The sequence below is a fragment of the Colletotrichum paranaense genome (assembly GCF_030867605.1).
Source record: "Colletotrichum paranaense strain IMI 384185 chromosome Unknown Scaffold_1.1, whole genome shotgun sequence".
Lineage (NCBI taxonomy): Eukaryota > Fungi > Ascomycota > Sordariomycetes > Glomerellales > Glomerellaceae > Colletotrichum > Colletotrichum paranaense.
In genome coordinates, this window is record NW_026848959.1 from 1,476,452 (window position 1) to 1,502,082 (window position 25,631).

General features: G+C 51.9%; 9 protein-coding genes across 9 annotated transcripts; 6 read left to right on the forward strand and 3 right to left on the reverse strand.

The window, feature by feature from the left end:
- Nucleotides 1–152: 152 nt before the first annotated feature.
- Nucleotides 153–1,919, forward strand: CPAR01_00521 (uncharacterized protein; the record flags this gene model as incomplete). The annotated part of the gene is made up of 1 exon (XM_060484812.1): nt 153–1,919. The coding sequence occupies one exon, from the start codon at nt 153–155 to the stop codon at nt 1,917–1,919; it is 1,767 nt and encodes a 588-aa protein (XP_060355669.1).
- Nucleotides 1,920–3,864: 1,945 nt separating this feature from the next.
- On the forward strand, nt 3,865–5,724 carry CPAR01_00522 (uncharacterized protein; the record flags this gene model as incomplete). The annotated part of the gene is made up of 1 exon (XM_060484813.1): nt 3,865–5,724. One exon carries the CDS (start codon nt 3,865–3,867, stop codon nt 5,722–5,724), a length of 1,860 nt encoding a protein of 619 aa, XP_060355670.1.
- Nucleotides 5,725–6,856: 1,132 nt separating this feature from the next.
- Nucleotides 6,857–8,556, reverse strand: CPAR01_00523 (FAD dependent oxidoreductase; the record flags this gene model as incomplete). Its single annotated transcript, XM_060484814.1, has 7 exons — nt 6,857–6,999; nt 7,065–7,289; nt 7,340–7,449; nt 7,500–7,578; nt 7,694–7,755; nt 7,808–8,088; nt 8,155–8,556. 7 exons carry the CDS (start codon nt 8,554–8,556, stop codon nt 6,857–6,859), a joined length of 1,302 nt encoding a protein of 433 aa, XP_060355671.1.
- A 2,953-nt stretch (nt 8,557–11,509) lies between these two features.
- On the forward strand, nt 11,510–13,304 carry CPAR01_00524 (cytochrome P450; the record flags this gene model as incomplete). The annotated part of the gene is made up of 5 exons (XM_060484815.1): nt 11,510–11,563; nt 11,674–12,465; nt 12,525–12,839; nt 12,901–13,067; nt 13,145–13,304. 5 exons carry the CDS (start codon nt 11,510–11,512, stop codon nt 13,302–13,304), a joined length of 1,488 nt encoding a protein of 495 aa, XP_060355672.1.
- A 989-nt stretch (nt 13,305–14,293) lies between these two features.
- On the reverse strand, nt 14,294–16,863 carry CPAR01_00525 (glycosyl hydrolase; the record flags this gene model as incomplete). The annotated part of the gene is made up of 4 exons (XM_060484816.1): nt 14,294–15,080; nt 15,134–15,542; nt 15,591–16,154; nt 16,209–16,863. The coding sequence occupies 4 exons, from the start codon at nt 16,861–16,863 to the stop codon at nt 14,294–14,296; spliced, it is 2,415 nt and encodes an 804-aa protein (XP_060355673.1).
- An 873-nt stretch (nt 16,864–17,736) lies between these two features.
- On the reverse strand, nt 17,737–18,660 carry CPAR01_00526 (NmrA-like family protein; the record flags this gene model as incomplete). The annotated part of the gene is made up of 1 exon (XM_060484817.1): nt 17,737–18,660. One exon carries the CDS (start codon nt 18,658–18,660, stop codon nt 17,737–17,739), a length of 924 nt encoding a protein of 307 aa, XP_060355674.1.
- Nucleotides 18,661–19,273: 613 nt separating this feature from the next.
- Nucleotides 19,274–21,002, forward strand: CPAR01_00527 (uncharacterized protein; the record flags this gene model as incomplete). Its single annotated transcript, XM_060484818.1, has 5 exons — nt 19,274–19,307; nt 19,607–19,706; nt 19,784–20,051; nt 20,113–20,373; nt 20,418–21,002. The coding sequence occupies 5 exons, from the start codon at nt 19,274–19,276 to the stop codon at nt 21,000–21,002; spliced, it is 1,248 nt and encodes a 415-aa protein (XP_060355675.1).
- Nucleotides 21,003–21,746: 744 nt separating this feature from the next.
- Nucleotides 21,747–22,713, forward strand: CPAR01_00528 (uncharacterized protein; the record flags this gene model as incomplete). The annotated part of the gene is made up of 2 exons (XM_060484819.1): nt 21,747–21,779; nt 21,829–22,713. The coding sequence occupies 2 exons, from the start codon at nt 21,747–21,749 to the stop codon at nt 22,711–22,713; spliced, it is 918 nt and encodes a 305-aa protein (XP_060355676.1).
- Nucleotides 22,714–25,119: 2,406 nt separating this feature from the next.
- On the forward strand, nt 25,120–25,531 carry CPAR01_00529 (uncharacterized protein; the record flags this gene model as incomplete). The annotated part of the gene is made up of 2 exons (XM_060484820.1): nt 25,120–25,199; nt 25,252–25,531. 2 exons carry the CDS (start codon nt 25,120–25,122, stop codon nt 25,529–25,531), a joined length of 360 nt encoding a protein of 119 aa, XP_060355677.1.
- Nucleotides 25,532–25,631: the final 100 nt, after the last annotated feature.

Below are 25,631 nucleotides of genomic sequence, written 5' to 3' on the forward strand. Positions count from 1 at the left end.
AGCTCTCAGACCGGCACTTCTCTACTAGAGTCGCCTATACAGCTACCCCGCGTTCTAATTGCAGCAATCAATTACCAACATTCACACCTCTTCTCCCCGATCGCATTTCAGGCATAGCTCGCTCGCTCCGAACTATCGCTCCCACTTCCATCATGGCCGCCGCCCCGGATGCTCCAGCCCAGCAGCCCAACGACACCACGACCGTTCCCACGACACCTCAAGACACCAATGTCCTCGCATTGGACTCATCACAAGTGACACTCCCCTCTACTGAAGTGCCCGCATCGCCCGCCGAATCCAGCCAATCATTCAAGACCGAAGTCAACGACGACCGTCTGAGCTCCTCCGCCGTCATCCCCTCGTCCTTGACACCGCCGCCCTCGTCACAATTGCTTACGCACACTGGCAACGGCGTTCTGCAGACCGCATACGGCGCCTCCCAGCGATCCGCTCTCTTCTCTCCGCCCGCCACAGGCCACAACGCGACGGTACGACGAGATGGAGGTCTTGGGACTGAATATATCCCACCCGCCCCTCAGCAGGTTGTCGAAGCCACCGCAGACGAACTTCGAGCCATGATGCAGGCTAGTATCGCAGAACACGCAAAGCTGAAGATGGAGGCCGCGCACCACAAGCTCCAGTACAACTTGCTAAGCCTCCAGGCGGACGAGGATGCCAAGAGGGCAGCCGTGGAGCACGAGATGACCAGGCGAGAGATCGAGGCCCTGAGGACAGCAGAGTACTCCCGTCATGCTGTCCGCGAACTCAGCGCTGCATCAGAGTCGGCGCAGATGAAGTACCTCCAGATGAAGATGTGGTACGAAGAGGCCATGGACGAGAACGAGGGCCTCGTGCGACGAGTCAAGATGGCAAAGAAGGTTATTTCACACAAGGAGGAGGAAATTATTGGCCTCACAGAGGAGCGCGACATGCTACTCAACCGCATCCGGGAGAATCGGGAACACTTTCACATGCTGTGCAGCCCCGGCGGAATCTTTCACGGTGCCATGACGCCCAAGCAGGCCACCGTCTCAACTCCCCAGCAGCCTCACCGAGCTACTCCCAAGCAGCAGACGCCTCGGTCGGCCAACCGCGAGGCCAGGGTGGTCGACCGAGACCACGGCCCCGAGCCCATTGCGGCTCTGCTGCAGGCCCTCAGCCAGGACAACAACAGCGCGCCCTCGACGCCCACGACAGCGGTCAGACCCGCGCCCCGCATGCCTCCCAAGCACACCCGAAACGCACAGTCTCTATCTGCCCTGCCAACGACGCCGCTCTCCCGCACCCAGCGCCATGAGCAGCAATCTGGCCTCTTGCCCTCTGTGAACCTGGTCCCTCAGAGCGAGCCTCGGTACCGGTACAGCCACTCACAAATGGTTCCTGGCACGCCGCCACCGGCCATCCAGGAGCGGGTCCAAGAGCGCGCTCGCAAGAGCCGCGAGAGCACTATTTCGGCCGATGACAACGAGGAGCTCGCCCGCCAGGCTCTCGAGTCCGTCGCCAAGTCGGCCTCGTTCCTTTCGCAAGCATCCCGCAACTCCCGTGGCGCTCGCCGTCCCCTCCCCGGCGGCAGCGGCAACGAGGACGAGGAGGAAGTTTACGAGAGCCAAGCGAGCCAGGCAGCGTCAGAGATGTTGCGCCGCGATCCCCGTGAGAGCTTCGAAGTTGCCAGCTCAGTAGGCTCTCGCGACGGCACACCTGCGCCGGCAGAGAAGAGCGCCAGACTCCAGGCGAAGCTGTTCTCTGGCATTACTAAGAGTGGTGCAGACAAGCGCAAGTTCAATGGGGGTGTGCCTAACGGTCACGGTCAAGAGGCACGATCGGACATGGTGAGCCCGACCAAGAAGATGCGAGTGGGCGGTCCCCTTGGCGGCGACAACCCAAAGGTCGGACTTGGGATCCAGTACGGTTACAGTTGAAACCCGACGTACGGATAGGGTACAGACTTCTGAGGATCGCGTGTGCACTGCACCTTGCCTGTCTCTCTCTGCCAGGCCCTGGTGCAAGCGCACAAGCGATCCCCGCCGCGGATGGTTCGTCCGGTGAGGTGGCTGGGTTTGGGGAGCAGAGAGCGGTGTGTGGGGATAGCACGGCGGCTGCGGCGTTGTTCCTAGCCGAGGAGGGGTCTTTGGGTCTTTGGGGACCTCTTTTTTTTTTTTTTTTTTCTCGTCCTTTGCCTATTTTTTGCTGCCCTTTTACTGCAGCTACAGGGGATCTTTGACGTGGCATCATGCAGGTGGGCTTTGGGCCGCGCTTTATGGAGACATGTTTTTTCTCGAGAAGACGAGGGAGGGACACCGACAAAAGGGCAGAGTGAAGAAGAAGATGGCCAAAAATTGCATTGACGAAGATTATGATACCACTGGCCATCGCTGGCCATCGTTTGGTTTTTTTGGGTTTTGGGTTTTCCACCAGGTACGAGGCAGGGTTTCCGAGGGATGGGATGGGATGGACACAGTCTGTACAATACGATATTGCATTTATACATACATCAATGGGTAACGACACTTGACGACAATTGCGGACTCTGACTTTCACTCTGACGCTCTCGACTACGACTACGATCCGGCAAATCTGGTGATCGCACTTTGGAGGGGTCTCGACCGATGGACGGGTAGACCGACAGAACTGCGTTGTCCAGCCCAGACTCTTCTCACAGTTCACCTCACCTCTGTTCTCCATCTTGAGTTAGAGTGATGCATCAACCCCTGTCAGTCCTTCAGATCCAGAACGAATGTGAACCACAAAAGCTACGAGTTGGAACGAACCACCGCTCTCCCCAGCTAAAGTGCTGCAGAATCCACTATCCACGCACACACACACACACACACACACACACACACACACACACACACACACAAACTCGCATGTGCCAACGGTCGATTTGCCTGCCTTTTCTCTCTCCAATCCAGCCATTTTCACCACCTTCCCTTACCTTCGTTCGCGTGATATCCCTTTCGAGAGACGCGCTATCCCTCATTCTCAGTTCTCATTGTGTCATTCGTCTCTCTCTCCCATTGGATTCCACTCTTTTGCCTCTCTCTGGTCTGCTGTACTCATCCACTCGCTTACCTATACATTGATTGATACATACATACATACTCCTACCATCTCGTCAACCGTACCTTTACAGCAGTCATAGACTCATGTTCGTGGATGGACGTCCCGTCCGTGCCTAGGTCTTGACCGAAGTTTATCTTGACCGCCGATCGGAAACACCTTCTTCTGCGCGCATCTGCAAGTCTTGCATACATACATATACATACATACCTACCTTACAGACTACTACTCTCTTCATCTTCTCCTATTTGTCTTGTCTCTCAGTCTTTTTTAGTCTTTTCTGGCTGCAGCCCGTTCTTTAAACTGCATCCAACCACAACCACAAACCACGACAACCCGTCTCCGAAAGGTTTCATCCTAGCTCTATAGATCGCTCCATCCCATCTTTTCTTGTCTTTTCGTCGTAACAAAATATTCCCGAGATCTCAAAAGGATCGTGTTCTCTTTTTACTTCTCTTTGGGGGATCACCTTGCAGCCTTCAGCAGCAACGCAAACTGACCATCGTGCGGCCTTTTTCACTCACCGCCAGCCCCCCAGCCCACTCACCCCGCGCCAAGGGTCCCCTCCCCTTTCGCATCCCTCCGTCCCTCCCTTTACCCCCCCTTGCCGCAATCCGCAATCCCGCCATCCCAACCAGCGCCCACTTGGGAGCTGACCAAGACCAACACTTCAAACTGCCATCATCCACGCAGAGCAGCAACTCACTCATCCATACTTTCCAAGAGACGGAGCCTCATTAGAGACTTTGAACAACTCATCAACTACGGTACATACACACCAAAGCAGGAACTCGCACCAGCACAATGAGGGATCTCCCAGCTAGTCCCCGACAAGGGTCCCCCGCCCTCGCACCAAGACGACTCTCTGAGGAACTCGGTGACTTCATGTTCTCCAGCGATGAGTACGACGACGAGGAAGAGGGAGATGAGGAGGATGAGAACTACGACGGTATCGAGACGCCCGCTTCATCACGCAAGTCTTCACAAAGCCTAGACGGCTACTTTGACGAGGTCGACGCCTACAAGCACCAGCAGCTCCAGGACACAACCTCCGAGTCAGAACGCACCGAAAAGAAGAATGACAGCCGTCCGTCCACGGCCACTTACAACAGCCGTCCATCTACGGCCACTTACAGCAGCCGCCCATCCACGGCGGTCTCCATGCCACCATTTCGCCGATCATCAACTTGCCCCGTTCTCCTCCCGGATGACTTCATCTCCAGTGCCGCCGATGAGGTCGTCAAGATTATGCCCGACCAGGCAGCGTTTATGAAGCGCATGGTGGAAGGGTGGAGAGAGATTCAAAGGCGGTCGTCAGTCAGCACCACCATATCACCAATGTCGCCGGCGAGCACAACTTCGCCAGGCACGATAAATCTGCCAAAGAGACCGCAGACAGCGCCTTCGCCAATGTACGCGCCTCAAATGTGCTTCGCGTCATTCCCGCAGGCTGTCCCGGAACAGGATGAGGATGATAGTCCCACAGAATCGGTGGACAGCTTTTCCAACGTGGTGGAGCGGCTGGACAAGGTCGAGGAGACGCTGGAAGAGCTGAGGGACTTGGCTAAGCAACAGGCTGGGGCGGCGATTGCATCAAACTCGGCGAGCGTGACTGAGCAGAATGCAAAGTTTGCCGTTGTGAATAAGTGCATCGACACAATTGGTAGAGTGTGCGAGAGGGAGCAGGAGGTGCAGGATGATTCGCAGCTGGATAGGAGATGTGTCGATGCGCTGGTCCAAATCTGCGAAATGTTTGCACGTGAGAGCGTTGATCAGGACCCCTATCGGTTCGGCTCTAGCTTCATGGCTGAAGAAAGCGAAGACGACGATGTTGAGTATGAGGGCGAGGATGAGGAAGAGGTCGGAGAAAGTGACAGCGACGGTGAAAGCCATTATGGATCCGACGACGATTACGAAGCGCATCCCATAGATTCGGACCCAACCGAGTACGAATCAGGAGACTTTTTAGGAAAATCCCCAACCATCGAAACCGACAAAACCTTGCCTCCTCTACTATCACCGAGGACGAGGTCATCGACACCAACTCAAGTTGCCCCCACAGGAACCAGAATCGAGGCTCCCGATACGCCCCGCCGGCGGGCGCGACTGGTCCGTGAAGCCAAAGCCGAGCTTGATGCACTCTTCTCCGAATGGGCCGAGCCCAAGAACTCGTACGAAGAGCGGCATTCGCGGATCGTATATGCCACGGAGGCATATCATCTGCGCCTTGTGGACATGAAGTCAGCACACGAATGCGAGTTCAAGTGGAAAAACGAACTGATGAATTACGAAGAAAAGATGAAGGATAGAGGTGCCTTTGGTCCAAATGTGTGGCCCATCGTGGATCTGGCACTGCCCATCGCTCAATGCCTGCTGAGTGTGACGCTGCTGGTGGTGCACTTCTTCGGCCTGGACTCTTGGCTGGTGGGACAGAAAGCCTTCCTTGCGTTCCTTACCGCATGGCTGGCAAGCGTGGCCGTATTGGCACGCTGTACCGAGGTCAAGGCGAGAGAAACTCTGTACAAGACGATGCTGCCTCCTGATGCCAGGGAGATGCGGAGGAGGCACGAACGCGAGCTGGTACTGCTCAAGGCGGCCCACGACCGCGCAGTTCAACGCGTCTACGCACCGGAGCAACAGTCACGGGCGGAAGACAGAAGTTAAGGGGGTGAAGAGTGTATACTAGTAGAGTGTATCAGTAGGCCTGCCGATTCAGTGAAGAAAGTCTGTCCTTCATCAGGGTCCTATCCATCCCATGTATTCCTACCGCAGTTATACCGCCTGCAGTCAAGACCGATCGTGTGATTTCAAGGCTAGCACTGTTAATGAGTATTTGCTGAGGCTTGCCTCTGAAATGGCATACAACGGGGCAGCCGGTAGGAGAGAGGGTGCAGGTGAAGGGTTGGCCGGCTCCCACGGATCTTGCTTGGGTCCTCCTCTTCGCTCGGGAACCAAGACGACGCGAGCTAGCGGGGTTGGCTCATCTTCCTATGCTCGATGTTTGCCGCCGTGGACATCGCGTGATTCTTTGGTCCTGATAGGAGGCTGTTGAGACACGAAGTGAATGGATTAGTGCTGTGATGGGAGGAATGGGCGTAGCAATGCTACCTACGTTCTCATCGTCAATCGTCCTCTTGTGTCTGGCCAGGCACCACAGTGTGACACAGAAATAGAAGATGGTAGCAAGTGTCTCGACCACTCCGATAACAACAAGAAACCGGAGCAATGGCGAAATTTCGTCCCACTGGTCGAGACTTCGGTCCATGGCGGTGACAGGTCGTCAATCCGGCCGCGATCCTTCGTGGTCCGAATCACTGGAAGAGCTCGAGAATGCTATCGCTCTCGTCGAGGTAGCTAGTGGTGGCGTGGGAAGTTGCCGACTCAAGTACCTCGCTCGGGGAAGACAGTTATACCTAGGAAGAGCGGGATTCAAAGATAAACAGAAATAGGAATGTTTGTCGATCGTTGATGTGACGACAGGAAGAGGACAAAGACAGGAGGGAGAGTCTGTGGCAGCACCTAAGACCACCAACACGACAAATGTCAGGAGTGAGCGAGGACCTCTTTACTCGAATATCATAAAGTGATCATTGCTACTTCTTCCCTTCAAGTAAGAGCCCCGTGCCTTCCTTCATCATTCAACATTCTCAAAGGTACCTTGACTGAAGTACTTCATGCAAGTAAGTGGAAAGAAGTACCCCCTGAACGAAGTCGTCGATGACTTCGATTACATGACAGGCCCCGTTCTTTCACGACTCCTCACCTCGAAGTAATCCATCTCAAAGTCATTCTTCTCTCATAGAAATGCTCGATTTCCTGGTTCGTTTCTCAGGAACGCTTCGGGAAGCCTAAAATTGGGATCGAGCTTCCGCATGTGTTCAGCCGAGTCTTCCATAATGTCGTAACTAAAGTGGAAGTCATAGAAGCCGCTCGGATTTGCTGTCCAGTCCGATTAGATGTGTGCCTTTTCGTCGGAACCATAGAGGGAGTAGGTCGCGACTCACTGGGGATGTGATCGACAGGTATGAACTCGGACGCAGCTTCCTTGATCTTCTCCGCCTCCTCTTGTCCAGCATTGCTGAAGATGGTGACTACGCTGGCCCTATTTCTGCGGATTCTTTCGAACACTTCTAGTCTCTTGATTACATCGTCTTTTGAGGTTGAGTTGGATAAACACACCCCGAGGGCAATGCCGTCCTCAATGCCTTGCGCACCTCCTTGCCCCTGGTCTGCAGATAGGGTATCAGTCAAGGCATGGTAACTTGTGCAGAAGCCTTACGTGGAAGCATTGGGTGAGCTGCATCCCCAATCAGAACCATGCGACCCTTGCTCCATCTTGGAATGGGGGCTCTATACAGCAGAGGCCACTGCTTCACTTCGTTTGCCTTGCTGTCACTCATCAGCCGCCATGCTTTGCGTTTCCGCGAAGCCTCACCTACCGAAGAAGAGCCAGCACATTGGGATGAAAGTTTTCAAAAAGCTTCAGTAAGTGAGATTGATCAACCGAGTTGTGCCAATCTGAGGATCATAGTCAGCTCCTCTTCCTTTCAGGCCAGCAAACCGGAGCTCAGCTGCCCGTGGTTGTCTTTGATCTGCGTGCCCCCTGCGCGAATACGAAGGCAGGCATACTCACCTTCTCTGCTCCAAGAGTCGAATTCGTTGTGGAAAATGGCAATACAGTTGAGCACCTCACCGCTACGGCGCGTCAGTCGATGCTTCAGTGTGCCATTCCGCCTGGTCAACATACTCCCTACACGGATACGTGACAATTCTCTTGCCGTCCCCATGAAATAGCCTAAAGCCACCAGCTGCATCTTTGTATAGATTGGAGGTGATTGGATCCGAAAGTACAGCATCCATGGATATCAAGAACCGGTAGCAAAAGTTGTCTAGGGCTGCGGGGAACGCGGGATTGGGAGACCCGAGAATCGCCTCGACGCCACCGCTGTGAATACCATTCGCAACTACCACAAGGTCTGCAGAAATGACGATTCCGTCTCGAAGAGTAAAGCTGGCAGCTTCCGGATTCTGAGTCCATCATTAGCACGTTGTTGTCTCTGCAGAAAATCAGACTCCTGGTTCACGCAAGCTCACATAACTCGTCACTTCACTCCGCAACTTGAACGTCACAGGCGGGCCGCCGTCAGCCGCTACCACCATCCGCTTCAATTCCTCATGCAAATCGACCCGGTGCGCAAAGTACCACGGCGATCCGTAACTATTTGCGATAGCCCCCAGGTTGAGTTCGTGGGTCACCTCCAGGGTATCGCCTCGCATGAGCCGGCTGCCTGTGGCCATCACGAACCTCGCTCTCACCGGGTCCATTCCCAGAGCCATCAGCGGACGTGATGCGTTCGTCTGTACGTTGATCGCGGCCCCGATTTCGTTATTCAGCGACGTTTTCTCGTATATCGTCACAGAATGGCCTGCTCGCCGGAGCGCGATGGCTGCCGTGAGCCCAGCAATTCCACCGCCGATGATTGCAATGTCCAGCATGATGCATCAAGCGTACGAGAAACAGGCGCTCTCAATCGATGCGGTGAGGCGCAGAAAGTTGATTTCGAATCTTCTCACAGGCTTACCAGCCACTAACAAAAGACGAGGTCAGACTGGACACAGGTCGAGAAAAGGAGGGGTAATCGCATGTTTCCAAGGGGACAAACGCTGAACTTTATCAACTATCTTTGGGAGCGTAAGCTACTGTCGGTATGCGAAAGAGGCGTCGTCTTATGTTGCAGCTCAGATGCTGTCTCACGGACTGGCGTCGACGGCCGGCAAGTAACCTGCAAGCCACTCGATCCATCGTTGAGGACGATCTTGCGTTCAGACATGCACCGGATTTTGGTCAGCATGAAGTAAACTTCGAATGGGAATTTGACAGCTATAAATGCTGCCACAATGCCAAATACTTAATGGCGCCTTTCCAACTTCCAGCCTCGTTTTCAGCTCTTGCAACTTAAGCTTTCTGCCCATCATGAATTGCGCCAAGACTTTCCCCTATTACTAAGGGCCTGGTTCTGCTGCAAAAGAGGCCTGTCGGCCGAAGGTCTTCGGACCGGACCGATCGTGGGGAAGTCCTGGTTGTGACCCTGCAGTTTGCTTGCAAGTTGCAGGCCAGCCGAAACTTTACGGGACCCCAGCAGAAGTCTATCGACCAATTGTTTGGGCAGAACATCTTGATGCGGAAGGTCATGTCCGTTGGTTTGAAGTAGATATTTGACATATTTTGTGGGCACACACGATGAAGGCTCAGTCTCTGCAATCTGTGATGCGAAAGTGTTGAAAGGGGTGTTGCACATAAAATCACTGACGGCGCAGTTTGATGGCTGTCAAGAGAGCGTGGCTGGGGCGAGGCTTCGGACGGAAGTGCCAATCAAGGGCAGAAGCTTTACTCGAGTCTTCTGGAAGACAAGGTCAATGGGTGTAGAGTTGAACGTAAACACGAATGGTCCCCGACATGAACGTTGCCTTTATCAACCCCTCTGGGCAGAATGAGGAGTTGACGCCATCATGAGACCGTGACGTGAAGTCTATTCGTGAATGCGTGGCAGGAGCTTCGATGTTCACTCAACGCACATGCCCACATGAGCCAGGAGTGAGGAAAGGCGAGCCGGAAGTTGAAACGGGAGTAGAACCAGAGGTTTCGCGTGAAGACATGGAGAGGAGTGAGAGACTTGAAATCGAAGACGTGGAAACACTGAAAGAAAAGAGATGGTCGAGAGGAGAAAAGAGGCGTCGCTACGCAATCAGGACAGGTCCATATCAATACAGCCAACATTCCTTACCGATAAGGAGTGGGGGAGCTGGAGAGTTTATTTGCAATAGGTATCCGCGTAAAGTCGGACGCTCGTCAATCCCCCGACTTGGCACAGCTCACAAACCATGAGGTAACTGCAAGGGGCATAGCCGAGCAGCATTCAATCCCGGATTCGTTATGTCCTCCGAGGCGCTGCTAAATTCCCGAAAGCTTGTGGGTCGCAATAATTAATCACTCTCGACTCCCGCGAAACCATGATTTCGTCGTACTCCAAGCGATGTTAATGGTCGTCATCAAATCTGTGTCTTCAGCCATTGCAGAGAGAAACTCCGCTCATCATATGTTTCGTCGGACTTAGCAAGTCAGCAAAATGCGTTATTGCCATTGTGTCTCATTCACTGCCACGACCACTTGCAAGTTGCCCGTGGCGATCTCTTGGAAGCCTACCTCGGGGTCGGTCTCGGGTTGTCGATGTCATCCAAAAACCCGTCGCAGAGATTGGGGGTTCATCCAGCTTGACGGGACGTCGTACTGATCTGCAACCAGCTCTTGAACCAGCACATTCATCGGGTCTCCAATGACAAGTCCGCCTACGTCTCGTCTTTCGTCATGGTTGTCCCCCCCCCCTCTCCCGCTCGCACACACACACACCACACAAAGCACGAGTAATGAATCCTCGGATGGGCACTCAGTGGAGGGAAGGGTTCGAACTTCGAGGCTAGCGTAGGCCAAGACGGACCCCAAAACAACCCACTCAACGGCCCAGATCCCCGCGTAAAAGCAGTAAAGCTGCCGCGGCATCGTAATTATGCCTTTCTGATTCGCCAAATTCTCCCAAGATGTAACTTGGCACATCCCAAGACATTTGATGGCAACTGAACCGTTGCAGTGTTCCCGGTTCCTCTTTTACCGCCCCCTTATGCAGTGCACGCATGACACGGAGCACCACGTCCACAGTGCCATACGATCGACGACCACGATGGAAGGGTCCCAGAGTGCGAGACCGAACACGAGACCGACCCCTTTCCTTTACACGACAGCGTTGCAAGACTTGCCTTACAGGCTACTGGCCACTGTTGCCTTGCCCTAGAGGAGGCAGGCAGTAGAGCATTGATCACCGGCTGCGGGCCGCGACAGCTAAGCTACTGCTACTACTACACTAATGTGATCCACGCCGAGGATGGTCACCATTTGTTCTACATGTCGGTAATTGTAGTGAAACGCCATGGGTGGGGTTCAGGTTTCTCCCACAGAAGAGAAGAAGAAGGCATCCAAAGCATGGCATACTGGGGACGGGACAACCATGGGATGGAGATGGAGGGTCGCTTGTCACACGCTATTCCTCTGCAAAACATGGGACCTGAGAGAAACCGGTCCATGACCAAGTTCAAACGGTACCCTAAAATCCGCCGCCATGCCATGATGCCATGGGGAGAAGGTAGACGAAAACACACACCCCTCCCCGCCTTTAAGGCTTAGACATCTTAATTATCGTACTCGTAACTCGCATTCGTCTGAACTTGTGAGTCTGAAGTTGAGAATAAAACCAGCTTGATGGAACGCCCTGCCTTGTGATAATATTTGAGGTCTGGTTGTCAACTCATTCTCGAACTCTTCACCTTTCACCTTTTTCCTCTCTCTCTATCTCTGTCGCATCCTGGCACTCACAGAGAGTCAATTCTTTTCGCAAACATGAAGTTATTAGAACTTGGCTTCGTCAACACTCTAGGCCTGTTAGTAGGCGTTGTAAGTCCCTGTCTCCCGCTCTACCCCGGCCGGCACTTGAAAGCTTGATTTTCAGCTCCGTGAGGCTACACTACACAACCGAACACCGCAATCTAACAAACTTTCTGCAGTACGTCGCCTACCAGCTCGCTCAAGTATTCTACTGCCTCTTTCTCCACCCGCTCCGAAAGTTTCCCGGCCCGATATGGATGCGCACATCCCGCATCCCGTTCTGCTACAAGCTGCTCACCGGCACGCTCCCCTTTGACATGCTCGACCTGCACAGACGGTACGGTCCGGTCGTCCGCATCGCCCCCGATGAGCTCGCCTTCCACGACTCGCGCGCCTGGAAGGACATTATGGGCCACAAGACCCAGGGCGGCGCCGAGATGGAGAAATCGCTCAAGTTCTACCGCTCCGTTCCCGGTGCACCCTCCGATATCGTCAGCTCTGATCGCGAGGAGCACACCGTTCTGCGCAGATCCCTGGCGCACGGCTTCAGCGAGAGGAGCATGCGTGACCAGCAGCCTATGATCAAGGGATATGTCGACCTGCTCATCCAGAGACTTCACCAGCACGGAGATGACGGTGCGAAGCCCCTCGACTTGGCAGCCTGGTATAACTACACCACTTTCGACGTTATCGGTGACCTTGCCTTTGGTGAATCATTTGGTTGTCTCGACGGCTCAGACTACCACCCTTGGGTTGCGGCAATCTTCCAGATGGCGCGATTGGGCACTGTTTTGCAGACCGGAAAACACTACCCTTTTGTTATGAAGCTCATGATGGCCATGGTTCCTGAGAAGGCCAAGCGCGAAAGAGCGCATCACGAAGAGTTTACCGAGGCAAAGCTCAGACGTCGCATGGATTTGGGTTCGCGTCCTGACCTCATCGAGGGTCTCTTGAAGAAGAAGGAAGACTGGGTGCGTTGCGAATTATTTCAAAAATTTCGAGAAAACGGAGAAACTAATATCGTTTCCAGAACATGACTTTTGAGAAGCTCAAGGCCAACAGCAGCATTCTCATTATTGGCGGATCCGAGACCACAGCGACACTGCTTTCCGGCGTAACATACTACCTGCTGACGAACCCCGACGCGCATAAGAGGTTGACCGACGAGATCCGTTCCACATTCAAGGAAGAGAGCGAAATCGACTTCACTTCCGTCAGCAACCTGCCCTACCTTCTCGCATGCCTCGAAGAAGCGCTCCGCCTGTACCCCCCAGTGCCCATCGGACTGCCTCGCATTGTCCCTAAGGGAGGCGCGACTATCGCGGATCACTATGTTCCCGAAGACGTACGTACAGCTCCTTAAGTCCCAAAGTAAATGGACTAAGATTAACATTTGAGCTTCGCAGACAACTGTTTCTGTCTACCAGTGGGCTATGTACCACTCTGAGAAAAACTTCCGCGATCCCTTTGGCTTCCACCCCGAGAGATGGATGCAAGATCCCGTCTTCGCCAGCGATGACAAGGAAGCTTTCCAGCCATTCCACGTCGGACCCCGCAACTGCATTGGAAGAAAGTGAGTTTCCCATCGATATCGTACAGAAACCAACTCTGTGTTTAATGAACGATTGCTGACATGATTTACCTTCTCAGCTTGGCCTATGTCGAAATGCGCCTCATTCTCGCACGCATGTTGTGGAACTTTGACATCAAGATTGCCGATGACAGCCGCGACTGGGCTGGCAGACAGAAGATCTACCTGCTTTGGGAGAAGGGCCCTTTGAACGCTTACCTGAAGCCGGTCAGGCGTTGAACGCGTTGCCTAGACTCTGGACAGAACGCGAACCAGGAATCATGCGGTTGTGTGACTCTGTCTCCTCATACTCGACACGACACTTCTACATAAGTTCTAAACATAGACTACAAGTTACATAGCTCTTGGGCATTTTAGGCGTATTTCTTATTAGTCACGAATAGTATTTTTATATTTTAGTTCATATCATCAGTCGAAACTAATGGGAACCTTGCAAGAAAGACTTAAGCCATTGCTCGGACAGCTCGACGACACATCTAAACCACAAGCAGCGAGTGAGTGGTGACAATTCTTGTATCACTTGCAATCGGACTGCAACTCGTGGGCTCCCTTTTGCCAAGACAGAACGCAACATACATTTGTCGCTGGAGCTAAACATTGGCAAGGTTTCCATATGGTAGGCAATCTTCCTCTACCCCATCTACTCGTAATGATCGGCCTAGTTCATCGAAGTCATTGTGTCTCTAAACCCTGCAGATGGAGACTTCCCCTCCCGAATCTCAGATCAACCTTTAGGGGTGACAGGCCGTTTACGAGAATCCCTGCGAGGCATTGCGAAAGCGAATGCGCGGAGATTGAAACCAAGACGTTGCGTCGCCGTTGTGACTTGCCCATTGAGGACACTACAGCTGCATATGCGGCCCACGGAACCCGATTAGAACACATTAATTGTACCCTAAAGTCCGCTTGAATGTGCAGTTCCACAATACGTTGACTCAAGAAGACGAAATAACGCATATCTACGTATCTAGTTTCAGATCCGCGGTGCGATTGCTGAACAAGGACGAGAGATTATCGAAGATCATTCCCTATCACAAAGCAGACAGCTACACTACGAGTTTATCAATGTGAGTTTCGGCGATTAAAGGAGATGACACTCTGCATCATCCTGTCTACTTATGGTGAAGATTCGGCGAGATCAGTACAAGATTAAGTACATATCGTACCACATCTACATATCTATGTACTTGACTTGGCAATTCGAGCTCTCAAAGGGCACCCGGGCTGGGCGGTAACTCGCCCGAGTCCCACTCCGCGGGCTCCGCGCCCAACACAAACTCAAGCAGACCTCCCTGCTTGTTCTCCCCAAGTAGTTCATCGTGAGTGACCCAACTCTTGTTCCACTCCTTTCCGTTAACCTTCAGACTTTGAACATACGGGCCTTGCTCAAGACCAGTTGCGGTGATCCGTAAGAGTCCGCCATCCGAGCCCAGACGGATAGTAATTTCCTCGAATCGTGGCGAAAGAACGAGATAGACAGGCTGCGTGACAACCGGATACAGGCCGAGCATGTTCCACACGAGCCAGCTGCTCATACTTCCCGCATCATCATTGCCGGGGATGCCGCTCGCACCGACGTGGTAATAGTCGTCGACAATATGCTTGCTTCTCATCACGCTCTTCCATTGCCGGCGTCCGACGTAGTTGTACAAGAACGGTGTCATGAAGCTGGGTTCGTTTCCGGGGTTGTAAATCATATCTCCGATTCCGTTGTTTCCTTGATCCTGCTCGGCCAAGCCGGGTATGAAGCTCGTGTCGAGTCGATGCTCAAAGCTAACGGGACCTCCCATCAAGGTTATCAGGGTGGACATATCGTGCGGTGCAGTGAAGCTGTACTCCCATGGCGTGCCTTCATAAGAGATGGCCTGCCAGTTACATTCTCCGCATTCGAGTGGGCTATAGCCTGGTAGAACTGTACCGTTGGGTTCGAGGGGAGCGAGAAAGCCAGTGAAGTTGAGTGCCTTAGCATCCTTGAGCCAGATCTTTTGCCAGCCACTGATACCGTAAGTAATGGTCCTCATAACATAGGTAAGGAGAAGAAAACTCACGTTGAGCGGTTCAGATAGGTTGCCGCCTCCTCAGGTGCCTCACCCTTGGCAATTTGCGACACAGCAAAGTCGTTGAGAGAGTACTCGACGGTCTTGCTTACGCTTCTGCCATAGTTAACAGATACGTACCCATACTTCTTCCAGTCATCCAAGGCACCTCTTCCCTCCTTGGTGCTTCCTGTTGGGTCGTTGAAATCAAAGTTATTGTATGGCTGTATCTCGGCGTTAGTTCGTACGGCGGCATACCCATCCGCCCAGTTGATGAGCCCGTTAGTGTCAAGCTTTTTGACATAGGCATCTGCGAGAACATTGTCGGAGTTGGAGCCGCCTTGAACACGTCCATTGTGGTTGTGACTGCGACCCTCCGGCAGGAATCGCTCGTGCCGCCAGATGTCAATCATGGCTCGGACTGATTTTGTAAGCATCTGTTATCGGCATTGGGACTCCAAATACTTACTCATATCAACCTGACGGCTGGGTAAGATCAACGAGATTAGTGCGTGAGTGCAGCGGAAGGTATCCCAAAGCGTGTAAAAGTCGTCGTAATACGGCTCTTCAGTCGCCCAGTGAGGGTTTTCGCCAGTTCGGTCGGAAGGCATCAGGTGCGCATGGTAAAGTCCAGTGTACAGCATTTCCAACTGCGTCTGGTTCTCAGTCTTGACATCAACCTTGGAGAGTACTTCTTCGTTCCATTGAGACTTTGCGTCGCTGACCGTCTGGTTAAGGTCATTGTGGGGAATCTCATCTTTGATGAATTGACAAGCTTTCTCGGACGAAATCCACGAAACTCCAACTTTGGATGTCAGGGTAGCGACACTAGATGGAAACGTAAAGATGCCTCCAACTCGATCGGCATACTGGTATCCATCCACGCCACCTTTAATCGATGTGTCGTTATTATAGAATGGTTTGACATCTGTAGTATTCGGCCAATACGGGTCCGTGTAGATGCCAGAAAATAGTCCGACGTCTTCAGGCACGCTATCAAACTGTCCACAGAAGTAGACCTTGAAGTCGCCGCCTTCCCGAGTCAACGTGAGCTTTCATCTTCAAGATATACCGCATACTAACTCACCAAGAGACCAGCCTTCCCTGTACACACCATAACCAGTGTAGGAAGAACCATCATCGCTGCGTTCCAAAAGACCATTGCTGTACCATTGAGACTCCTTGCCACGAGTTGGGAGGTAGTGGCTCAAGTCTACCAAGATGTGACGGCCACCGTCGCGAGGGAACTCGTACTTGATGATGCCAACGTGCATGCTGGCGCTCATCTCAGCTATGACGCCGCTTGCCAGAGACGTCTTGTAGTATCCAACCTCGGCAACATCGTGCTCAGCTCTTGGCTGCATGTAAGTCAAGTTGTCGAGTAGATTGACCCCTTCCAAGGTTGTCAGAGGCATTTGTGGGATCAGCCCGTAAGTCGGAGCGCCTCCCGTGCCGCTGACGTGCAACATGGAAATTGCTGTGACATTTCCTTCGACGGTGTAGCCCGCATTGGCTTGATACCTGGTATCCCATCTCGTAGTGTCGATGCCGATTTTCACAGCTCCGAACGGAAGTGTTACGCCGGGGAACGTGTTCCCGCCTTGATAAGATGACCCAGGCTCTGGGCCCTCGGTGCCAAGAAATGGGTCGACGTATGGCGTGAAGTCGTTTGCTTGCGCAAGTCCGGATAGTCCGACCATGGCGCCACTGAGGCCAACGGCATACTTGTAAAGCACTCCCATGATCGTCACATTCACGTTGTAGGGAGAACATCAAGAACCTACATCCCACCGGCTGATGCGGATAGCCGCTTCTTATTACATTTTGGCGGGTAGTATTGACCCGAAGCGTTGGATTCTGGAGTGGTGATCTACAATCTTGGAAGCTGTTTATACCCACTTTCCCCGCATACAACAAAAAACATGATGGGGAAGTGCCGGCAGACGATGCTTGGATTGGTTAGTACGCCGGCATCGTTAGATTATCGCAGCATGTTTTTTGTGTCCCCTCTCCTTGGCAGGCCCGCTGCAGTCTGAATGATGCAATCATTCCTCGATTGCCTGAGCGAAACGTCAGGATCTTTTTTATAGCATTGGGAAGTAATCATGTTCAAGGAAATAACAGTTGAGTTGATACATATTTTCGACGTATCTTTCTGCGTCGATGATGGGCCCTGCAATGGCCTTATCCAAGCGTCGCATTGCTGCTAGTCATGATGGGCTTTCTGAGTTTACGGTTAAATTCAAAGTAAATCACTTGATTCATCCACAGCCCCGTCGCCGTGGGGCTGCGCCGGTGCCGGACCCCGCTACACCAGTCATTCAAATCGCGACGATGCAGAGAACGAGAGGTTGGCTCATCTTAAGCCATGGGATGAGCCGCTGTCATTCTATGGGAAAACACGATAAAGCACGGCCACGGGAGGAAGACAGGGGGCTTTCAATCATAGAACCTCGTGTCACAGACACTGAGTAGTCATGGAATCTTGAGTCTTCTAAAATCATACTTGATTCGAAATGCGGCAACATATTGGAGTATGTTAAACACGCTCGATGAGCTATGGTACTGCTACTACTCTACAAATGGCAAATCTCGGATCTCATCTGTCCGTGAGGCTAGTTCTGAGGCAAGCACTCCAGGAGCAGAGCCTTGTCCCTCTGCAATGCCTCTTCAATTGAACCCAGAGGCATGCCGAACTTTTCCCCGACATCCTTCGAAGACTGAATAGTCCAGCTGAGATCCTTCACATTGGACATTTGATGGAACTTCTGGCCAAACACGCTGATCCCCAGCTTTTCCAGCTCCTCGGGAGTTCGCTTGGTCACTCCCACCTTTCTGCCGCTAACCCTGACGAGAATGTCACGCACTTCCTCCATGGTCAAAAGTTCGTTGCCCATATTGATCTCTTGGCCACTGAACTTGGTCGGGTCCTGCAGGGCTTCTGCGGCGTACCTACCAACGTCGTTGGCGTCCGTGTAAGGCACACGAGCACCGTTGAGAAGAACGTCGTCGATTTCTCCATGAGTAGGGAGCCGAGGAAAGTTGCCGTAAGCACCCGGCACGAAGAAGTCGAAATGGAGGACAGCCGGACGGAGAATGGTGTACGACGTGAACCCTCCGGCCCGGACGATTTCCTCGACTTCCGCCTTAGAGGAGAAGTATTGGTGTAGCTGAATTTCCTTAATGACATCATCATCCCAGAAGGCCCTGTTCCCTGTGCCGTGGGTCGTAGCTGCGACAACAGTCTCGATGCCGGCTTTCTGGCATGCTTCGACGATGGTCTTGGCCTGCAAGGCCTCCAGACCTGGGTATGGGACTGTGTTGAGGAAAGCTCCCTTGCAGCCTTGGGCCGCTTGAAGAATATCGTCCAAGTTCTTACTTTCTCCTTGGAAGAGGGTGATGCTGGGATGTTGAAGGCTGGGGTGGACTTTCTGGAGGTCGCGAACCACTGCGTGGATCTTGGCACCCGCTTGGAGAAGATGGTAGATGACCGAGCGGCTCTGCTGGCCAGTTGCTTGGGTGATGAGATAGGTAGCCATGTTGACTGTATCTTATAGATGGTTGATGTGATTTGAAGGTATTGGAAGAGCAGAAAAGTGATTATATGGATGACTCTGAGATGAATTTCTGTTCAACATTGCGAGGTCGAAAGCGATCATTTATATCCAGGTAAAAGCCTTCTTGCACCGACTCTGTAGCAACGAAACGCCGGTTCTCTTGATTCATAATGCTCAGCGACTTGCGCATACTGAGGATTTGCTGGCGCCCAATCGTGGCATTTGTCGCAGGAGGTGACGGGCGAAAGTGAAGTCCGAAGTCAGCAAACCGCCCAAAACGGATAAGCGGCGAGATGCACAAAGCCTTTAGCCTCGATAAAAGTTGCTTCCTGTGGGGTAAGTGATAGATGGGAAGGATTCGGGGATCCTTTCGTAATGCATCTTGAAGAGGCTTAGAGGATAGCTTACAAATGGCTAGTCTTACTTACCTGCATGCGACTACATAAATGTCAGCGACCCAGCGACAGCAACTTTCTCCGAGCCTAGGCTTCTGGGATTGTAGTGACACATTAAGAACTGCGGCATCTATCTATTCCACCCGACAACGGTGGCCACTGAAGTCTCACCACAAGATGCCGGCCCACCCGTTGCCGCAATGAAGACACGAAAGTGCTGCTGGACGTGCACAGGTCAGTAACGCATGCAGGTATCTGGATTGGACTTTGCTTATGACGCGTCTTCAGCTCGTAAGATTCAATGCGACGGGGCTTTGCCAACCTGCATGAAGTGTCACAGATCCCAGCGAAAATGTGAAGGATACGAGCTTCGATTGTCGTGGCCGAGGGAAGGCGACAACAAACGAGCGCTCAAGAGTATTGAAGGACCAGCAGTGACAGCTATTAAACGGTCGCACCAAACTGTCGTCAATCCCTTTTTCGTGAATGCAACTTCGCATCACATGGAATTGTATGGCTACTCGTCCCTGCAGAGCCAGGGCTGCCATACAACGCCATCGTTTCCAAGGCTCCTGAGGCAGCCCCAAGTTGGAGTCGGTTCATGTTCTATGGACATAGACCTGTTCCATCACTGTAAGCTTAGACACACATAATATCAAGCCCTGGTCTTCATGGTTGATAATTGTTCTAGTTCAAAACTTTGCCTACAGGTCACTGGTTACATTTGGTCAAAATACCTGGAAAATTCGAAACGCGCTCATGAGCATGGCCCTAGCCAAAGATTCGAATTCCGGACTTGCTCTTCTCAATGCATTACTTTCTTATGCTTCACTACATCGCCATGGGCTCAATGAACAAGCCTTGAAGCTAAAGATACAGGCAATTCACTATTTATCAGCCTCAGTGACCAGCGAGGCCTTGATCTTGGGGAGAGCGGCGCAGCACGTGGCCGCGTCTATGGTTCTTGGAGCCTTTGAGGTGAGTGACAGCTTCATCGCCATTTTTTTGCCTCTTTCTCTAATTCATTTCTATTGTATAGATAATGCAACCTTCGGAAGGCTCGGGCGAGTGGCTTTTGCACACATGGGGGGCTGTTGACATGATTCACGCCACTCGACTAAAGGACGAACCGCATGACAGCGACGTTGGTCAATTGTTGAGCTGGGCTTACTATCATGAGACCCAATCTCGGTTCGCTTTGCACCATTGGCGCCATAAGTCTTTCGTTCCTACAACATCAGTCAAGCAGAACCCAATACTTCAAAATCCCCAGTATCCACCCTTGACGAGATATAGACCCGTAAGTTCATTCTCTCATGACCATCTGTTGCTCCCCCCTGATAGCCCTGGCAGAACTTACCGCCCGTGAATCCGACTTATGCGATTCTCAACCTGCTTTCCGAGGTTTGCGACACGCTAGTAGATCCTCGAGATCCTCGAAGTCAGGACGAAAGTTACCAGAATCAGCTCAAGGACCTTGGCGGAAGGGTCCGAGATATCTCTGTCAAACCAGCCATCCCATCGGCTTCAGATCCGGAGGCCGCCTTCGCTATCGAACTGTACCAGATGGCGACTCAGATCTATCTTGTACGAGCCTCGCAAAGCCCATGGGAACCCCCTGCGGACCTTGATGCTCTGGTGGAGGCGGCTTTCGCGGGACCTGTTCAGTCATGCACCTGCGAGCACTTCTTTCCTCTACTGATTCTTGCTTGCGAGGCACAACGTGACGAACAGAGGATCGGCATCATCAATCTGATCGAAAGAACCCAAAGAGATGTTCGAATACGAAGCATACAAGCAGTCAAGAATACCATACAGTCTATTTGGGTGCAGCAAGATCTGCACAAGGATGACGATGTGTTGGTGGACTATCTTGGCACCTTGAGTTCGGCGATCAGCTCCAGCAATACAGTACCATCATTCGCATAGATTGCATAACGCAATTGAGCAATGATAATGGCAGCGAACTCACCAGAGTCAACACAGCGAATGCAATAGAATCGTCGTCCCGGAGTCTTCAATCACAGCCGCACAACAATTATTGTTCATGAGACCCTCTCAGGAGCAGTAACAAACGAGGCGATTGTCTAGCATTATTGTCACAAACCTGCTTTTAAGTCTATACCACGCTGAGTCTGAAAAGGGATAGACGTTGACAAGGAGCAGAAGAGGCAACGTACGCCCATGACTGAGAGTGGGAGGGAAGTCTTACTTTTAAGCATAACCTAATTCCTCGCTATGAGTAAGGATAAGGTTTCTGCCCGTCAGGTTTATCATCATTCTGGGTCCGAGATTTTTAAGCAGTCAAATTGCTTTGGTTCTGTTTGACGGAGTTGGGGTGCTTTTCTCGGTCCGTCTGCGCTAAAACAAACCATTTTGCTTCCGATTCGCTGTAAGCCTTCTAGAAGTCCGGAACCAAAATACATCCGGTCTGCTTCACGGCTCGAATAACGCCACGATCGTTTGCGGAACATCAATAATCTCGATACCAAGGTTATGACTCGGAACCTTTATTTCCAACTACATATGAGAGCTGTTGTTCGCACTTTCTTCTGGGCTACTTGGCTATACACCATAGAATAACAAGACGATATCTCTCAACCACAACCAATTCCACTCGATTAAGACTGCTGGGTATCACCTCTATTTCTGTCTCAACTATTCAACGCAAAAATGCCCTCTCTGACCCGTATTGCTCACATTGGCGTAAGTCCTGTAAGATCAAAATGTTTAATCAGCTGCTCACAGATACTAGGCTGCTGGCTCCCTAGGCACGGCTGTTCTCAAAGAGCTCGTCGACGCCGGTCTCGAGGTTACTGTGCTCTCCCGCACCACAGGAAAGCTCCCCACGGAACTCTCATCGAAAGTCAAAGAAGTCGCCGTCGACTTCTCATCAAAGACCGCCATTGCGGACGCGCTCAAGGGCCAAGAAGCCGTCGTCAGCACCATTGGATCAGCTGGACTCTCTCTGCAGGAGACGGTGATCGAGGCCGCCATCGACGCGGGCGTCACCCGTTTCATTCCTTCAGAGTTCGGCAGTGACCTGCAGAACCCTCTTGCTCGTGCACTGCCGGTATTCGCCGACAAGGTCAAGATTGAGGACCTCCTGGAGAAGCGGGCCGCAGAGACGGGCCTGTCGTACACATTCATCTACAACAACCTCTTCCTCGACTGGGGTCTGAACGTTGGCTTCATTGCCGACGTGGCTGACAAGAAGGCCACCATTTACAACGGAGGCTCATTTCCCATCAGTGTGACGAGGCTTTCGACCGTCGGAAAGGCTGTTGTTGGCGTACTGAGAAACCCTGACGCGACAAAGAACCAGACGGTTCGCATCCACGACGGAAAGCTGACGAAGCGCGAGATTGTGGAGGCCGCGCAGGGAGTGACGGGCGCCGATGGCTGGGCAATTTCGGAGGAGAACACGGCGGACGTGCAGGCGAAGTCAGACAAGGCTCTCTCTGAGGGCGTCTTTGACGAGTGGGTTTGGCTGGGATACATTATTCGCGCCTCGCAGACTGAGGAGGCGAAGCCCGGCTATGAAAGCGTGCAGAACGACCTATTGGGCTTGAAGGAGCACTCTCCCGAGGAGATGAAGGCTTTGGTCCAGGATATTGCTAAGTCTATTGTATCTGCTTGATCGTCTTGGCAGCTAGGATTTGTTTTGTGATTTCCTTTCTGCCTAGTCGAGGATATCTAAGATAGCTTGAGAAGCTAGAAGCACTCAACTTTGTGATGATAATGATCCACCTGTCCTTTTTAGAAAGAACGATAGAGGTATGTCACTGAGGGAGGCGCATATAGTGACTTTCGGGAGTTGATTAAATCAGATAGAAGGATACATTCAGCACATAGATATAAATTCATCCAATGTCTTCATCCTTGAGTATTCAGTCGTAGTCTGGATCGGTATGACTGAGCCCGCTTGTGAATGACTGACCTCTAAAACTGATGACGATGATGCCTCTCTAGAAGAATCATTGATGATCGAGCAAATGCTTCCATTTATTCAGTAATCCCCGAGACAGAGGGGTGTGATATCCTCGATGCAGAATCTTCCAGCACTGTATTCCTTGCCCAAAACTCATGGAAGAATGCGTGAAGAGAAAGTGCCAACGAATTGTCCTCGACTAGTATTAGGGATGTCTTCGTTGCTGGTTAACTTCATGTTCTTATCCAAAGCCCCAAGACAGAAAGCAATATTGAAGGATAGGCATACCATAAATCAGGTTGTTTACAGAAGCAGACCTGTTCTAGGCTCAGATTCCCTACCCTGTCTGCAACATGTTGCGAGCCTTGATCATTCCTGACTGGGATACCAGTCAACGTCGCCACACGCGCATCGATGGCGCTGATGTAGGTCGCCACATCGCTATCAGGCGGCATGTGGCAACTCTTCACTGCAACTTTAGCCCTCCCAAGGGCTTCTCACTCGATAGTTGAGGCCAAATGATTTCACTGCAACTTCTTGACCCCCAAAGAGGGGATCACAGCGGTTGAGGGGCTTTACATAGAGGGCCTAGCAGCATTGGCAACACTAGTGGTGCCATATGTCGCACTGCTAATGTTGAAGTTCACTGCATCTTTACCCCGTCCCAGGTCGCACTTCAGAAATTACAAAGCTGAGAACGTGGATCTGACACAGCCAGTTGCATAGAGACCAAGCTAATTGTGCCTTGAGCACCTAGCTAACATCGTGACTCGGGACACTCCAACACGTCTTAATGTTCACTTGGGTATGATGTCTAACTCAGAGACAGGCTGATTTATGTAGCAATAATTTCCAAAGAATTCAGAGTCTTCATGGGTTAATTTGGCCGTACCGTCGGACCTTCGAGTCGAATCTCAAGGCCCACTCGTTACAAAGACGCTCTTGCTACGAACGACTCATGATGTTACTAGCTTCAGAAGTTTTCTCAAAGTCAATTTCAAGCTCTGTATGCAATTAAGTAAGTAGCCCAGCCTTTGTATGGTGCTGCGGCTCTTCCCACAGGTCGCAGTCCCTTACGCGGCATGGAGAGTGCACTTTCGACTCATGAACCCTTTTTTGCGATGCCAATTCGCACTCTAAGCCCTTACGGATGAATGGCAACTCAATTCCTTCCGATGAAATTGCTTTGACTTGTGGCCAAGGCGGCAACAGCCGATTATGGGTGAATCATGGTATGTTCGGCCCATCGGAGACTTTCCACATGGTCCCTAATCCCTGGAACTGCAGTACTCTATGTAAGACTCGTACCAATAGAGAATGGACGAACACGAAAATTCAGTCCCTCAGGTTTTGCACCAATTACATCGAATAGCACACGTCAAACCGTATGGGAGACGAATCCTCTGGTGCTTGTACACCAATCGGGGAAAGGCGGCCAAATCTGGCCGGAACGCCCGTGTTGGTGTGATTGGAATGATGAGATCCGTACGCGTACATGAGCATCTACAACGATAGTCAAAAGCTTATTACCATCGTCCTGTCAAACATCGTGGCTCTGCTCTCTGGGGTTCTTCTCATCGGAGTGCTAACACCGGATAGCGTGATGAACGTGCACAATTTAGCTGCTTCCCAGGAACGTGGTAAGCAGATAAAAAATTGTCATGTCTTGTGCATTGCCTTGAACCTTAAATAAGCACGCTCTTCCGACTTTCCGACAATCAAGCTTTCAGAAGACTTTTAGTAGGTCGTCGAGTCAATTTCTTAGCTGGCAAACCCTTGCAATTTGACTCGAGTCTAGATCTATCACCCAAGCTTCCCAAGCGGCCTGGGATGAGATGACAATTCCAGATGATGAACGCCGTCGGGCTTACGAGCGAAAGGGCAACGATGCATCTCGGGATTTGAATGAATTGAGTATATATAAAAGTCTCATTTGACTGGACCTTCTCACGATGGAAGGTGATACTCGCTTCTTAAGTCCATCTTTCATTCTCAAGTCCATCTCTCAAGTCCATCTCTCAAGTCCATCTCTCAAGTCCATTCCATAAGTCATCCCTTCAAGTCTATCTCTGAAGCCAACCTTTTGCAGCTTGAAATTATAACATTCCCTCAACAATGAAGTACACCTACATCCTCCCGCTCATCGCCGCCACCCTAGTCGCCTCTTCAGTCCTACCAAGCAGAGACCTGAGTACGTAAATATAGACTTTTCCTCACCCGTACCCACAAACTCACCAGCTTCTTCAGCCAAAGACAATTAAAAAAGTGCAAAACCTTCCAAATCTTCAGAGACCCGGACGCCATCACCGGCGGCAGCCCCAATTTCGTAGGCACACCGCAATGCTGCTGCCAAAACGAGCAGTGCCACGTCATCGACCGCGTCAACGGGATCAACACCTCGGCGAACTTGAACAATTTCCTCGCGGGGACTTTCACTATAGAGGATGCTCGCGGTCAAGCTAAGGGGACACCTGGATCGAATGATATCCGGGGGGCTACGTATACTGTTGGAGCGCAGGGTGGCTGAAGCAAGTGAGACGGGATGCGATGGCTGTGGAGAAGTTCACGGCGTGGGGTTTATTTAGAACACCGATGACGAGATAAGAGTTGAAGAGAGCTTTTCGAGC